The sequence below is a fragment of the Oryx dammah genome, unplaced genomic scaffold, assembly GCF_014754425.2.
Source record: "Oryx dammah isolate SB20612 unplaced genomic scaffold, SCBI_Odam_1.1 HiC_scaffold_4, whole genome shotgun sequence".
In the NCBI taxonomy this organism is placed as follows: Eukaryota; Metazoa; Chordata; class Mammalia; order Artiodactyla; family Bovidae; genus Oryx; species Oryx dammah.
This window is the reverse complement of record NW_024070188.1, coordinates 85121569-85134900: the sequence shown is the minus strand read 5'-3', so window position 1 is coordinate 85134900 and position 13332 is coordinate 85121569. Positions and strand designations below refer to the sequence as shown.

At 39.9% G+C, this 13332-nt stretch overlaps 1 protein-coding gene across 2 annotated transcripts in view; it reads right to left on the bottom strand.

Annotated features, from left to right (window-relative positions):
- PACRG (parkin coregulated) overlaps positions 1–13332 on the bottom strand; it is a 518745-nt gene that overhangs the window by 246984 nt on the left and 258429 nt on the right. For both annotated transcript variants that reach the window (XM_040238942.1, XM_040238941.1), the window contains exon 3: positions 2612–2783. In XM_040238942.1, the coding sequence (XP_040094876.1) occupies positions 2612–2783 (172 nt within the window). The remainder of the gene's footprint in view (positions 1–2611; positions 2784–13332) is intronic.

The window sequence follows — 13332 nt, the reverse complement described above, 5'->3', positions numbered from 1 at the left end:
AGCTTCACAGGGAGTTTATATATTTTGCTTTGCCTTCAGAAATATTCGTTATCTCTGAATTAGAATTCAAGAAAAGCTGTTAAAGAACTTCTAGCTGATGGTGGTGGTAAGGTTAACTTTCGCCCTGGAATGAGTCAAAATCTTCCTAGTAGTGTGGTCTAAAATAAGGTACATACAGCCATGATAAGTTACGCCAGTTACGTGCCATCAGCCTGCCTCTGGTTCAACGAGCTGCCTTCCAGAGTTCGACCTGAAACATGTAGCTTACGAACGCAAGGGCTTTTCACACTGCACTGGATCCGTGCATGACCTTGCAGAGTTAGTCACTGCTCTTTGTTGAGAAAAGTTTGCCTTTCAGTGAAGCAGACAAATTGAGAAGAAGCAGGCTGAGTGAGATTTCAGGGTAAGTGTGTAATAGCAGAAGCCCAGAACGGCAAACAAGGATATCACCTGAGAGAGATTTTCATTGCTTCTGGAACTTTAAATGATCAAATCCATGCATATTAATAGTTACATGCTATTGTTGTTTGGTGGCTAACTTGTGTCTAACTGCTTGCAACCCCATGGACTGTAAGCCCGCCAGACTGGAACAAGTTGCCATTTCCACCTCGAGGGGTCTTCCCGACCCAGGGACGGAACCTGAGTCTCGCGCGTGTTGGCAGGTGGATTCTCTACCACTGCAAGTGACCATTCCCTGACAGGTCACGTTTACTGCATTCTTCATGTTCTCACTCATCAGTAAATGACCTCTAGGGTGTGGTCATGTACTTAGAACACATCACTTCTCTCTTAACTCACTGAAGTATTTTCAAAACACTTAGATCAAATAAGATTGAAAATCCTTTCATCTTGCCCGACAATATGCTATTTTGGGATGTTTTATTTGTAAATGGTATAATCAAAGTATTACTTAGAAACTCTCTTTCTGCCCTTCAGCATTTTCATCAGGGCTAGGAGGAGGAGACTGCTGAGGAGGCAGAGATCCCAACGTGAAAAGCTTATTGTCAAGAAAAGAACAGATTTTGGAAATTGTGGCCGTTCTGATGGGTGCAGGGGAAAAGGATAATGTACTTTCAAGATAGTTCCTGGGTAGAATGTTCTGGGCCTTTTGTGTTTATCAATAAAACTGGTACATCATTTTCAGAAGATGTAGCATTTCAACTAGGATTTAACATATTTAAAAATCATGACTTGTTGGAAAGAATAAATCACTCCTGGAAAAGGTTTCAATATAACTCAGGATTATATATCCTTTCAGAAGGCCTTTAAAGATCAGCCCCTTCACTCAGCTGATGCATGGGTGGAAACGAAAATTGGTTTTTAATAAAGTTGGCTCAGACAGTAAAGAATCTGCCTGCAATGTGGGAGACTGGGTTCAATCCCTGGACTGGGAAGATCCCCTGGAGAGGGGAATGGCAACCCACTCCAGTATTCTTGCCTGAAGAATCCCATGGACAGAGGAGCCTGGTGGGCTACAGTCCGTGGAGCTGCAAACAGTCAGATGCAACAGAGTGACTAACACTTTCTTTTGAAGAGTGGTTTTTCCTTCCACACTGCTTTCACAGCAGGCCACACTGCCCTCTTGTTTGGCTTCACTTTCTATGTCTTGGTGGAAATTGGGAGTGGTCAGTCACAGATCTCTTAGAGAAAGACATAAGAGCAAGTTTTTAAGCTGACTTGATTTAAGCAGTGATGGAAGCACTGCCCCCAAATAGGGAATTCTGATGCCACCTTGAAGTGAAGTCGCTCAGTCGTGTCCGACTCTTTGCGACCCCATGGACTATAGCCTACCAGGCTCCTCTGTCCATGGGATTTTCCAGGCAATAGAACTGGAGTGGATTGCCATTTCCTTCTCTAGCGGATCTTCCCGACCCAGGGATCGAACCCGGGTCTCCCACATGGTAGACAGATGCCTTTACCGTCTGAGCCACGAGGGTAAAAATCAATAAAACAGTGGCCAATGGTCAGATTAAGTTATCCAGACTGTGAGGAATAAATGCCCCCGTCCTGAGCTATCTTGTTCTTGTTTCTGTCAAACCTCACGGCAAGACCTAGCCCTGAGACAGTGAAGGCGTGGGGGCGGGGCGGTGCCCTGTATCCAGGAGACCAGGCAGGCGTCCTGCCCATCAGCCTGGGCAGTGGTCCATCCTGGAGCCTCGAGTGAGTGAACCAGGGACGGGGAAGCACAACTTGGTCATTCCGTGTGCCGTGGGGCGGCCAGGCCCAGATCCAGTGGGTGAAACGCCTGGGGCTGCCCTGGCTGGGAAGGGGTGGGCTTTCCTCTACCCCTGAGCTGCTCAGGGGCACCGACCCCTGCTTTTACTCAGCAGCACTGACAAAAGCTGGAGCATCCGCAGTCGGGCAGGTGGGCAGCCGTGGGGCAGGCAGAGTCTGGGGGCCTGCGGGGGCCGGGCCCAGCCACTGGGACTTGAGGAGCCCTGATGGGACACGTTAGGACATCTGGAGTTTCTGGCCCCGAAAGTCGGTTTATAAAAATTCCTCCAAACCTGGGGATAAACCTCAGTCTGTTGGGTCTTATTGCTTAGTTAGCGAGTTGTCAGGAAGTGGCAGCATGTAAACTGAGCGATGCTGTTTTCACCTGTTCACTTACTTTTTATCGGGATAATGAGCTGTGGAATGACAGGAAGAATCTTGTTCCCCCCATGTTCCAGCATGTCGTGGATTCCTTGCCGAGCGAAAAACTCATAGGGAAATGTCATTTCACAGAGCCCATCAAAAAACAGAGGCAGATAATGATGGTAATCCAGCTTCTCAATTTCTACCTGAAAGGAGAGAGAGAGAAAAAAAATGTCATGTGAAAACAAAAGTAACAAAAGTGAGGCGAAGCGTGGCTGAGCCAACTGAGAAGCTGTCAGCAACTGAGGAGAAGGTCTTCAGAACTTCAGGAAGATTTTCTTAACCAGCTCATCTAATGACCGGAAGAATACTGCCGTGTCTTTAATCTAGAAATGAGGTTAAAATCATCACTATTTAAATCTTACCAGATTAAAATCATCATCTACATTGGGAGCATTTTAGTATTTTGTGGGGGAGGGGGGGGTCCTAGGTTAATTTTTTTTTTTACCATTTGGCACAAAGGCAATACTGAAAAGGGGTTTAAGAAGTCCATGGTATGTATACTGAAAAGATTTAAAATAGGGGAAAAAAACAGCTGAGAAGAAAGAGATTAGCATCTGAACTTCTAAAAACAAGAATCTAGTTGCAATTAATATATCTTATGATATACATCTTTTCAGGACCTGGCAAATATGAAAGTGAGGGGTAAAATATGATCCCATGGACGTCTCCTGGAGCTGGGTGTCAAGAAGAATGTTGGGGCCATCGAGAAAAAAATGGGAAAGACAGACATTGGGCTGAACTTAAATAGACCATTGACACATGAAAATTAAAATATTCCAAATCTCTCCCCTGTTTCTTCTGGGGGCAGAGATATATCTCTTTTCCACCTCTATATACTTCACTCTCAATAATGTCTACATGACCTCCTGTCCAGACCTTTGCAGTTGTATCAAGCACCAAAAGGAACAGAACAAAAATTCCAGAAGAGAGAAAAGAGATGGTACGCTGGGAGCCGGTCACGCGTAGATTCGATCTAGTCCAGGTCCTCTACTGTGTGGCATAGCCATGACCTGACTTAGTACCGCAGGTGACAGACGGGGTGGTGAGATCACGGATGGACAGAAGGCAATAGACTAGGATTGTGGGTATCACACGCCTTCAGGAAAGGATGCAGTGTTCCCAGGAAGACGTGCAAATATCCCCGGTTTTCAAGTCCTCACGAAAGCACCCAGCTTCCAATTATCACCGTAAGTAAGTGAGGATTCCATCAGGACCTCAGAGAAACCCTTTTACGTTAGGAAGTTTTCAGAGCCTCAAGTGCTTGCCCAGAATTCTGGAGTGTCTATCTTGCCTGCCCCTGGTGTGAATAACAGATAATAACTCCTCCACACTTCTGAGTGCTTACCATGAGTCTGGGTGAATCAAATGTCCTAAAATTCCCCAAGTGGGAGGTCTGTCTCCAGACTGCTCGTGAATTACCAGCTAACTAAGGAAGTAAGCACTCAAGATTTGAATCTTCATGTCCTTTTGGAAGTAGGGCTTGGAAAATAAATCCTAAATGGAGGTATATACAGATATAAATTTTACTTTGTATTGCTTGGGCGATTGTAAAATTTGCTTTATTCATAGTAAAAGTTTATGAAGTTTGTATTTAATACTAAACTTCTCAAGGATTTTTCTGTATTTGAAAACATTTTAGAGCGCTATTTTTCACAATTTAAAAATATCAATGCATCATTCAGCTCCAAAAAGTACAGTCTTGTTGTCTACAGTTTTACCTTGCAAACTAATTTTATAATGTGTCAACTGTACTATATTTTTTAATTTTTTGCTAAATCTTTTTAAATCCATTGTTGCTTTTTACATATGTCTCTTATAAAGGAGCAGATCATTACATTTTGTACTTTAATATGAGCTAAGACTTTGTATTTTAATATATGTCTGGTTAATGTCTGTCATCTTAATTTTTGATCTCTGAATATTACTTTTCGTTTACTTTTTCCTTTCAATTTTGTAGTTTTGTTATATGGATTGTTTTATTTACATTTTGGTGTGTGATGTCTTTAAAGATAAAATAGCCTGAATAAATATTTCATCGCATCTATGTTACAGCTTTGTCTAACATTTTAAAAATGTATTTATCTTATTGAAGTAAGTTAAAAATATCCTACTAAGATAACTGACATGCCCATTTTTCCTTGGAATTTTGTTGATTTTTTTTTTTTTTAATGATTTGGAGCAACGACTCCAACATCAACAATAGCACCAATAAAAATGTCATTTTACGCTACCAGACACTAGTGTGAATACTTATGTGTATTAGTTCACTTAATCCTCGTAACAGCTCTAAGTACGTACGTGCTCTGGCGCTCAGTCATGTCTGACTCTTTGCGATCCCCTGGGCTGTAGCCCTCTAGGTTCCTCTGTCCATGGGATTCTCGAGGCAAGAATACTGGAGTGAGTAGCCATTTCCTCCTCCAGGGGGTCTGCCTGACCCAGGGACCGAAGTTGCCTCCCATGTCTCCTGCATTGGAAGGTCAATTTTTCACCACTGAGCTGGCTGGGAGGACCAACAGCTCTAAGAGGTAGGTATTATCAGCATCTCAATTTTCAATATGAGGAAACTGAGGCACAGAGAGGTTTAATAACTTGCCTAAGGTTTACAGCTAGTTAGTGATAGAACTGGGCTCCAAACCCAAGCAAGCAGGCTGGCTGCAGGACAAGATACTACTTCTTAGGCTTTTTGTTAGGAGTATCAAAGTTCAGCATTACTATAATCTCCCTTTATCATCTTGCCTCTGTCTTCTTTATCATTATTAATGCAGTTTGTCTTAGTCTAACTGAATAATAATTTTGCTATCACTAGTTTATCTACTATACCTTTTTCTATCCTTTTGCTTTCTTCCTCCTGTGATATTATATTTATATAACATGTAGCATTATATATATGTTATATATATATATATGGGGGTTGACGATAAGCTTTTATTTTTATTCTATTTAAATTTTTTATTGGAGCACAGTTGCTTCCCCATGCTGCGTTAGTTTCTACTGTGCAGCAAAGTGAATCAGCCATACATATACATGTATCCCCTCTTTTTTGGATTTCCTTCCCATTTAAGTCACCATCGAGCTGCAGCAGAGCAATGAGAAGAATTCCCTGTATTTTAAGAGTATCTTTTCTAAGTACCTCATAGCTGGATTTGTTTTTTTCCTCTCCTGTTTTACATTGCATATTTGAATGACAGATTTCAAGAATGCACATGATTTCAAAAGTTTTAAAAAAGAAAGAAAAGCAAAGGGAGAAGGGGTACGGAAAGGAAAAGAAAAGAGAGCATTTGAAAGACAGCAACACTGAGTCAAAGACTGTGAGAGACTGAGGAAGAAAAAAAGATGATCTCCACGTCCTTAGCTCCTCCTGGCACAGATGGTACAGTCTGCCTGCAATCCGGGAGACCCGGGTTCAATCCCTGGGTCAGGAAGATCCCCTGGAGAAGGCAATGGCACCCCACTCCAGTATTCTTGCCTGGAAAATCCCATGGACGGAGGAGCATGGCGGGCTACGGTCCACGGGGTTGCGAAGAGTCAGACACGACTGAGCGACTTCACATTGAACACATTGACCACAGCAGTTCTTTCTTATCAGAAATTCTCGTCTTGGAAGTTCTTCTTCTGGCCTGTTTATCAGTTATTTGGCATGTCTATTTCACTAAGATCTATTGTCTTAATAAGGGAATAACAACTTGCCATCATATTTTGAGGATGGAAACTTCTTAAAACTCTAGACATGTTGCTACTTGCCACAGGGTGATTTTTCACACATAACTTTCTTTCCTGTTTACATATCTTCTAAGGTTTCTTCTTGATCATTATAACATTGTTTCAGTTGATGAATTTGGCCTAGGCCTTAGGAACAGTCTTACATTCCATTTGCAATCAGGAACTCTGTGTATTTGTTTTGTTTTGAATGATCTGTCTGAAATGATGTATCTGACTTGGCTCTACTGTATTTTTCTTTTTATCCAGAGTTCCTTCTCATTACCACACGATTTTCAGTTTTCCACAATAAAGATGTCTGTGCTTCTTTGCCCTCCTTCTCGCTTCAACCCACTTCCCTACGGCTTCGCTGCTCTTATTTTTACCCAGGTCCCCAGTGACCTTCACTCTGCCCAGTGCTCCGGTCCCTTTGCGGCTCTCATCAGCATGGCACAGTTGATCTCATGACGATGTCTTCCCCAGGCCTCCTGACAGCGTGCCCTTTTCACTGTGGTTCATCCTTGATCTCCTTCCTTCAAATTCCGCATCCAATCCATCAGAAGGTAGATGGATTCTCTCTCCAAACAGATGCTTAGTTCGCTCACTTCTCTACCGTTTTATTTACTACCCACTTAGCCTAAGCCCCCAACCTTCCTTACCTGGATTACTGCAACAGCCTCTAACTAATGTCCTCTTTGGGCTTTTCCTTCCTGCTTCCTTTCTCTGCACATTTGGGTCTTGACCTGCTGTGGCTCCTGACCAAGGTCCCGCCAGGGCCTCCCTGACCGGTTGTTCCCGTCCCTCCACACCGCCCTTCTGCAGCGCTGTTCCCTGGACAGATGGTGACTTTTCTTTCCCCTCTCCTTCCTCCTTAGAGACGCTCTGTGAATGCACCCTTCCTTTCCTCCTTTCCAGACCTCTCAGTCGCTGACCACTCCCTTTCATCCAGACTTCAGTTCACCGAGGCCCTCTCACCACTGCCTACTGCTCTGTTTGATTTTCTTTGGGGCTCTTATCATTTATTCATCGCAGTTTCTTAAGTTCCGTTGTGTGGGGAGCTTGTCATTGCCTAGAAGGGTGTTTGGCACATAATAGGTGAGTACTCAGTAAGCATGTGTTTGAATTTTAATTCTGACCTTTTGAATCTGTCCTCTGGGTTAACTCTTTGAGAAGCGTACTCAGCTGCAGAACAAAGGCTAGATGATGAATGACCACATCTGGAGCCGAGGGTGGGAACCACGGCAGAGTGCACGGAGGCGCGGGTGCCAACCGCTGACCCTGTGATGCCAGGAAGCACGTACGTTTCTATACCCTTAGGTACCCTACAAATAAAATGCCATGTTTTCTCCATTAAGACTGCAGCGATTATTTATATTTCAGGAACTTTGTGAGTATTTTAATAGACAATCAGCACAGGCTTCTCGATGCTTCTGTTTACCCTCATTTCACTAGAAATCATTTAGGGTTTAATAATATGCTGTTCTGTTTACCTTTAAAACTTTAGAAGGAAAAGTTTCTGTTTTCACAGTTATCATCAAAAACAAACATATTAATGTGGCTCTATAATTAACATGTTGGAATAACACAAGGCCATCTTTCTAAAATATCTAGACGTTGAGAATAATGCAAGATTAAAACAAACTGGACATAAATTAGTAGGTCTCGTATTTATCTTTGCATGCATATTTGCCACATGACAACTACTATCCTTTAGGGGTCTTTTAAATTAATGGCTTCTTTTATTCACTTAAACTTTTACAAAAGCTCATTTTTACCGTTCATGGCGCAGTAAACCTTTTTCAGTTATATAAATTAGTTTTCTTTTAAGATAACTTCTTCATAACAGATAAATTATAATTTATGTTTCTTTACTATTACTGTAAAAATAGTAACTTTCAAACTACTATAAAATTTGGGAATTTTTCTTCAAAGTTTATGCAAGAACTCCAGAATTCAAAGAAAGCTGTTTGAAATGAGACAAAGAACAAGGGCTGTTTTGAACATATCAGATAAAATTTTGTGGTAAAATACTGATTGATGACAGCTTGGATATTAAGTCTAAAAATATCAAGTATTTTACTCACAGAATTTCTCTCTTTTAAATTTATGTCTTATAACTTTTTAAAGATCACATAGGACCTACAAGTTGAACTCTAAATCTTAGTGACCTTTAGTCAAAAGCAATACAATTCTAACTTCACCTCTTCCATCAAACATGCTTTTTTTTTAAATCTCTATAGCAAATATGCAAGGAAGTAACGCTGCACTGAAAGATCAGAAAACCAATGAGGTTTGAGTCTCATTTTTTAAAAAAACTCAAATAAAAAACTTACTCTTACACTTTCCATACCCTTGCTTCAATTAGCAAATGAAGTATCATTAATAGTATCTGTTATTAGGAGTCTTATGGTAATAACCAAGAATCTTGCTTAGAATCACAAAAATCTGAAAAGGTGTACTTATCTATTAATGTATTATGACCTCATCTAGACTTCTTATGACATTTCTAACATAAAGCTTTACCTTACTATTTTCAATCCTTAAGGCAACTGTTAAACTGCTACAAGAGCTCTTACAAATAAGCATTGTTTACAGATTATATTGGAGAAGTAAATGGCAACCCACTCCAGTATTCTTGCCTGGAGAATCCCATGGACATAGGCGCCAGGCGGGCTACAGTCCATGGGGTCCCAAAGGGTTGGACATGACTGAGCAACTAACACAGATGATATACATAACATGTGTCAAACACAGATGCACTTACTTCTCTCTTTCAAATGTGTGTGGATGTGTTTGTGACAAAGAATCCCTGGTGGCTCAGATAGTAAAGAATCCGCCTGCAATGCAGAAGCTGGGTTCGATCTCTGGGTTGGGAAGATCTCCTGGAGAAGGGAATGGCAACCACTCCAGTATTCCTGCCTGGAGAATCCCGTGGAGAGAAGAGTTGGCAGTCTATAGTCCATGGGGTCGCAAAGAGTCAGGCACAGCTGAGTGACTAACGCTTTTACTACATTTTCTCAATGATACCAAATATATAGCTAAAATCCAGTAACAGTACATGATTTAAAAAGTAAGACTTTTAATGTGAAAAATGTTCTTTAGTGTCAAAAAGGAAATTTCACACAGGATGGATAATGTGGATCCTTACACTGTTATAAAGTCTAAAAAAACCCCAAATGCGTTTAATTTGAAGTTGAAGTTGGGAAATCCTCAGATGCTAGAGATAAAGACAAAAATCAGAGTCACAGAGATGAGTGTCTGACCCTAGGTTGTGTCAGACACAGATCACATCATAAGACTGAGATTGAGATTTTAAAATCTCAAGAGTTAGGGAAAGAGAGCATTTGGCAAGAGAAGGGAGTTAGGCTGAAACTCCTGCACTCGCTGGAACCCTTAAAGTGCTATCTCACTTGTGAAAAGAGGACCAGAAACTCTTTCCACAAACTTGTAGAAACAGGAAGTTTAATGTTTGACAAAGCTCTTGCTGGGGAAAACTTCACTTGAGGAAACAGAAACCTGAAGGAATTGAGGAATTAATCAAATAAGTCAAGGAATTAAGGAGAAAAAAATTGTTTTCAGACCATGGAAAGGAAACTTCTGGGGCTCAGATAAAAGCAAATTACGGAAGTGTTAATATTTGCTTAACAGAAAATATATACTATCATTAACCTTAAAATTCAATAGCAGTTTGACGAATAGACTGGTTCCAGGTTAAAAGAGAATAGGGGTCTGGATCACAGAACTGAGAGGTCAACACAGAGTCAGCACAGGGAGATGAGGCAATGGAAAAGGTGCAGACAAACCCCAACCCAAGATGCTCCCACATTTGACTCATGGGACTTCAGAGAGGACGGGGCATACAGAAAGGGGGGTTTGGAGCAATAATGGTGGAGACTCATTCAAGATCAAACAACAGTGTGAATTTTCAGGTGGAATATGCATATCTAGACACCTTTTTGATAAAAACTATAAAACTCCAAAGTCAAGGAAAAGATTTAAAAGGAACTAGAAACAAAGGGCAGATTATATATAAAGGACCAAAATTAGACTTAACTTACATGTCTAACTAATAAAATAGAGGCCAGGAGGCAGGGTAAGAACCTTTCAATGTACTGAAAGGTTTCAGTAATTGTTAATCTTGAATACAGTACTCAGCTAAATCACCATTTAAAAATAAAACCAAATTAAATGTATTTGGCCAAGACACAGACTGAAAGGTTTGTTGTTGTTTGTTTGGATTTTGTTGTTGCTATTATTTTAACCCAAGGATTATCACTTCAACCAAAGGATAAAATTTATTAAAAACTGAAGTGAACTGAGGACAAAGAAGAGATGGAAGAGATAATAGTATAAATTTTTTCCAAAAACATTGATAAGACTAAATAAACATTGACTATAAAATGCAAAAATTATTAATTACAGTGATTTAAAGGTGGATCTGTGGATACTAGGAGGGAGAAATAAAGACGATGAAAGAAAAGTGACCTGCCTCAGAGTAAGGCCTTTGCATTGACAGGGATGAGGATAAAATGATTAACCTTAGACTTAATTCAGCATATTAAAGTGTGAAAGATATGCATAGAAAGAATAGAAATAAAATTAACTTTCAAGAGCAAGAACATAGCAGAGGGAATAAAGCTCTATCAACATTACAAAAGGCTGACTGAACATCCCACCTGCCTCCACGAGAAAACACCAAGAGAAGAAAATGTGTAGGATGAATCCAAATAGATAAATAATCATAGTAAATGTAAACAGATTAAATTCTCTAGTTAAAAGATTCCGAAGAGAGGGAAAATATACTTCAGCTACAGATTCGTTTATAAGAGGTATACTCAAAATATAATGTCAGAAAAAGATGGAAAATAAAGGTACAGTAAAACATATAATAAGTGTGATATAGCAGAAATTCCTGGAAGAGAAGCTGTATTTTCAGTATTTATGTGGTGCTTCATAGGGATGATACTAAATTATATTCCCATCAACAATATATGAGAGTACCTGTTTCTTCATTGCCTATCCAAAGAGAAAGTCAACAAATTTTGATTTTTGACAATATTATAGGCAAAATAAAGAAGGTTGAGCGCTGAAGAATTGATGCTTTCAAACTGTGGTGTTGGAGAAGACTCTTGAGAGTCCCTTGGAATACAGGGAGATCCAACCAGTCCACCCTAAAGGAAATCAGTCCTGAAGATTCATTGGAAGGACTGATGCTGAAGCTGAAGCTGCAATACTTTGGCCACGTGATGAGAAGAACCAACTCACTGGAAAAGACCCTGATGCTGGGAAAGACTGAAGGCAAGAGGAGAAGGGGACGACAGATAATGAGATGGTTGGCGGGCATCAGCAAATCAACCGACATGAGTTTGAGCAAACTCGGGGAGATAGTGAAGGACAGGGAACCCTGGCATGCTGCAGTCCATGGGGTCGCAAAGAGGCAGACATGACTTAGTGACTGAACAACAACAACAAACAGGTAACTGTTATTTTTCTGTTATTTTACCTTGTATTTCTTCTACTGTGAGAATAATCACATTTTAAAGACATTTTTGAAAGTCATTTTTATGTCTTTTTATGTGAATTGTACTTTCACATTCTTGGCCATTTTTTTTTTTAAGCTTACATTGAAGTTTTTCTTAAGGAGCTCTTTTATATTATGGGGATTTATCCTTTATGTATGATAGGAGTTTCAATTTTTTGAAGATTTTTTTTGTTTTAGAATTTATAAAATTTTTATGGGTTCTGAAGTTTGAGTCATCACTAGAAGTTTTGCTCCATTCTGCAGCAGAAAGAATAGAAACAATTAGAAAAGATAATTTATAATTGTTTACTTTAGTACTTTTCTGATTTTTTTCCTTATATTTAAATCATTAAAGCATTTGTAACTTTTCTTGGTATAGGTGTGAAGTATGATTCCAGTGGCAACTTTTTTCCAAGTGGCAACTTTTTTCCAACCTAGTTGTTCCACCATATTTATTTACTTCTTGACTTTCTATTCTATTGCACTGATCTTTTTAAAATATTTATTCATGAACCAATATTATTTTAATAATCATAATTTTTAATAGATTTTAATATGTCAAGGCTCCCCTGTTATTACCTTTCCTTTTCTACTTTTCTGTTATCATAATTTGTTTACTTTTCAATATGAAGTTTAGACAATAAATTTTAGACACAGGTTTACTTAAAGGATATATAATATAAAAACTTGCATTCAATAATTAGGTAAAACACATTCTTTACAAGCACGGGCTTCCCTTGTGGCTCAGCTGGTAAAGAATCTGCCTGCAACGCGGAGACCTGGGTTCAATCCCTGGGTTGGGAAGATCCCCTGGAAAGGGGATGGAAACCCAATCTAGTATTCTTGGGCTTCCCTCGTGGCTCAGCTGGTAAAGAATCCACCTGCAATGTGGGAGACCTGGGTTCTATCCCTGGGTTGGGAAGATCCTCTGCAGAAGGGAACGGCTGCCCACTCCAGTATTCTGGCCTGGAGAATCCCATGGACTGTATAGTCCATGGGGTCACAGAGAGTCGGACACGACTGAGCGGCTAAGCGCACTTGAGAGAGTTTAGAAAACTAAATGAGCACTAAGCCAGACGTAAGTCTCAGGAAATTCTGAAACACCTGTGTTACACGTGTCAAATTTTTTAAATTAAATAACAAATCATTAACTAAAAGACAGCCAAGCTTTTAACTTCCATACATTTGGAAATTTACACTTTTAAATTCCTCATAGATCAAAGGGAAAAATCCTTATAGAAATAACAGCTTGTTAAGAATTGAATTACAATGAGACTACTTAACCTTAAAAGAACAGAAAAATGCCCATTTATACAGACTCCTTTAGAGAATAAAGAATAAAGGAAAACTGCACAGCTCACTATATGAGGCCAGCATAACCTTGCCACTAGAATCAAATAGCTACAGTCTAATCTCACTGAATCAAAAATAAAACAACAGGCAAATTGAATTCAATAGCATGTTAAAAAGTATGA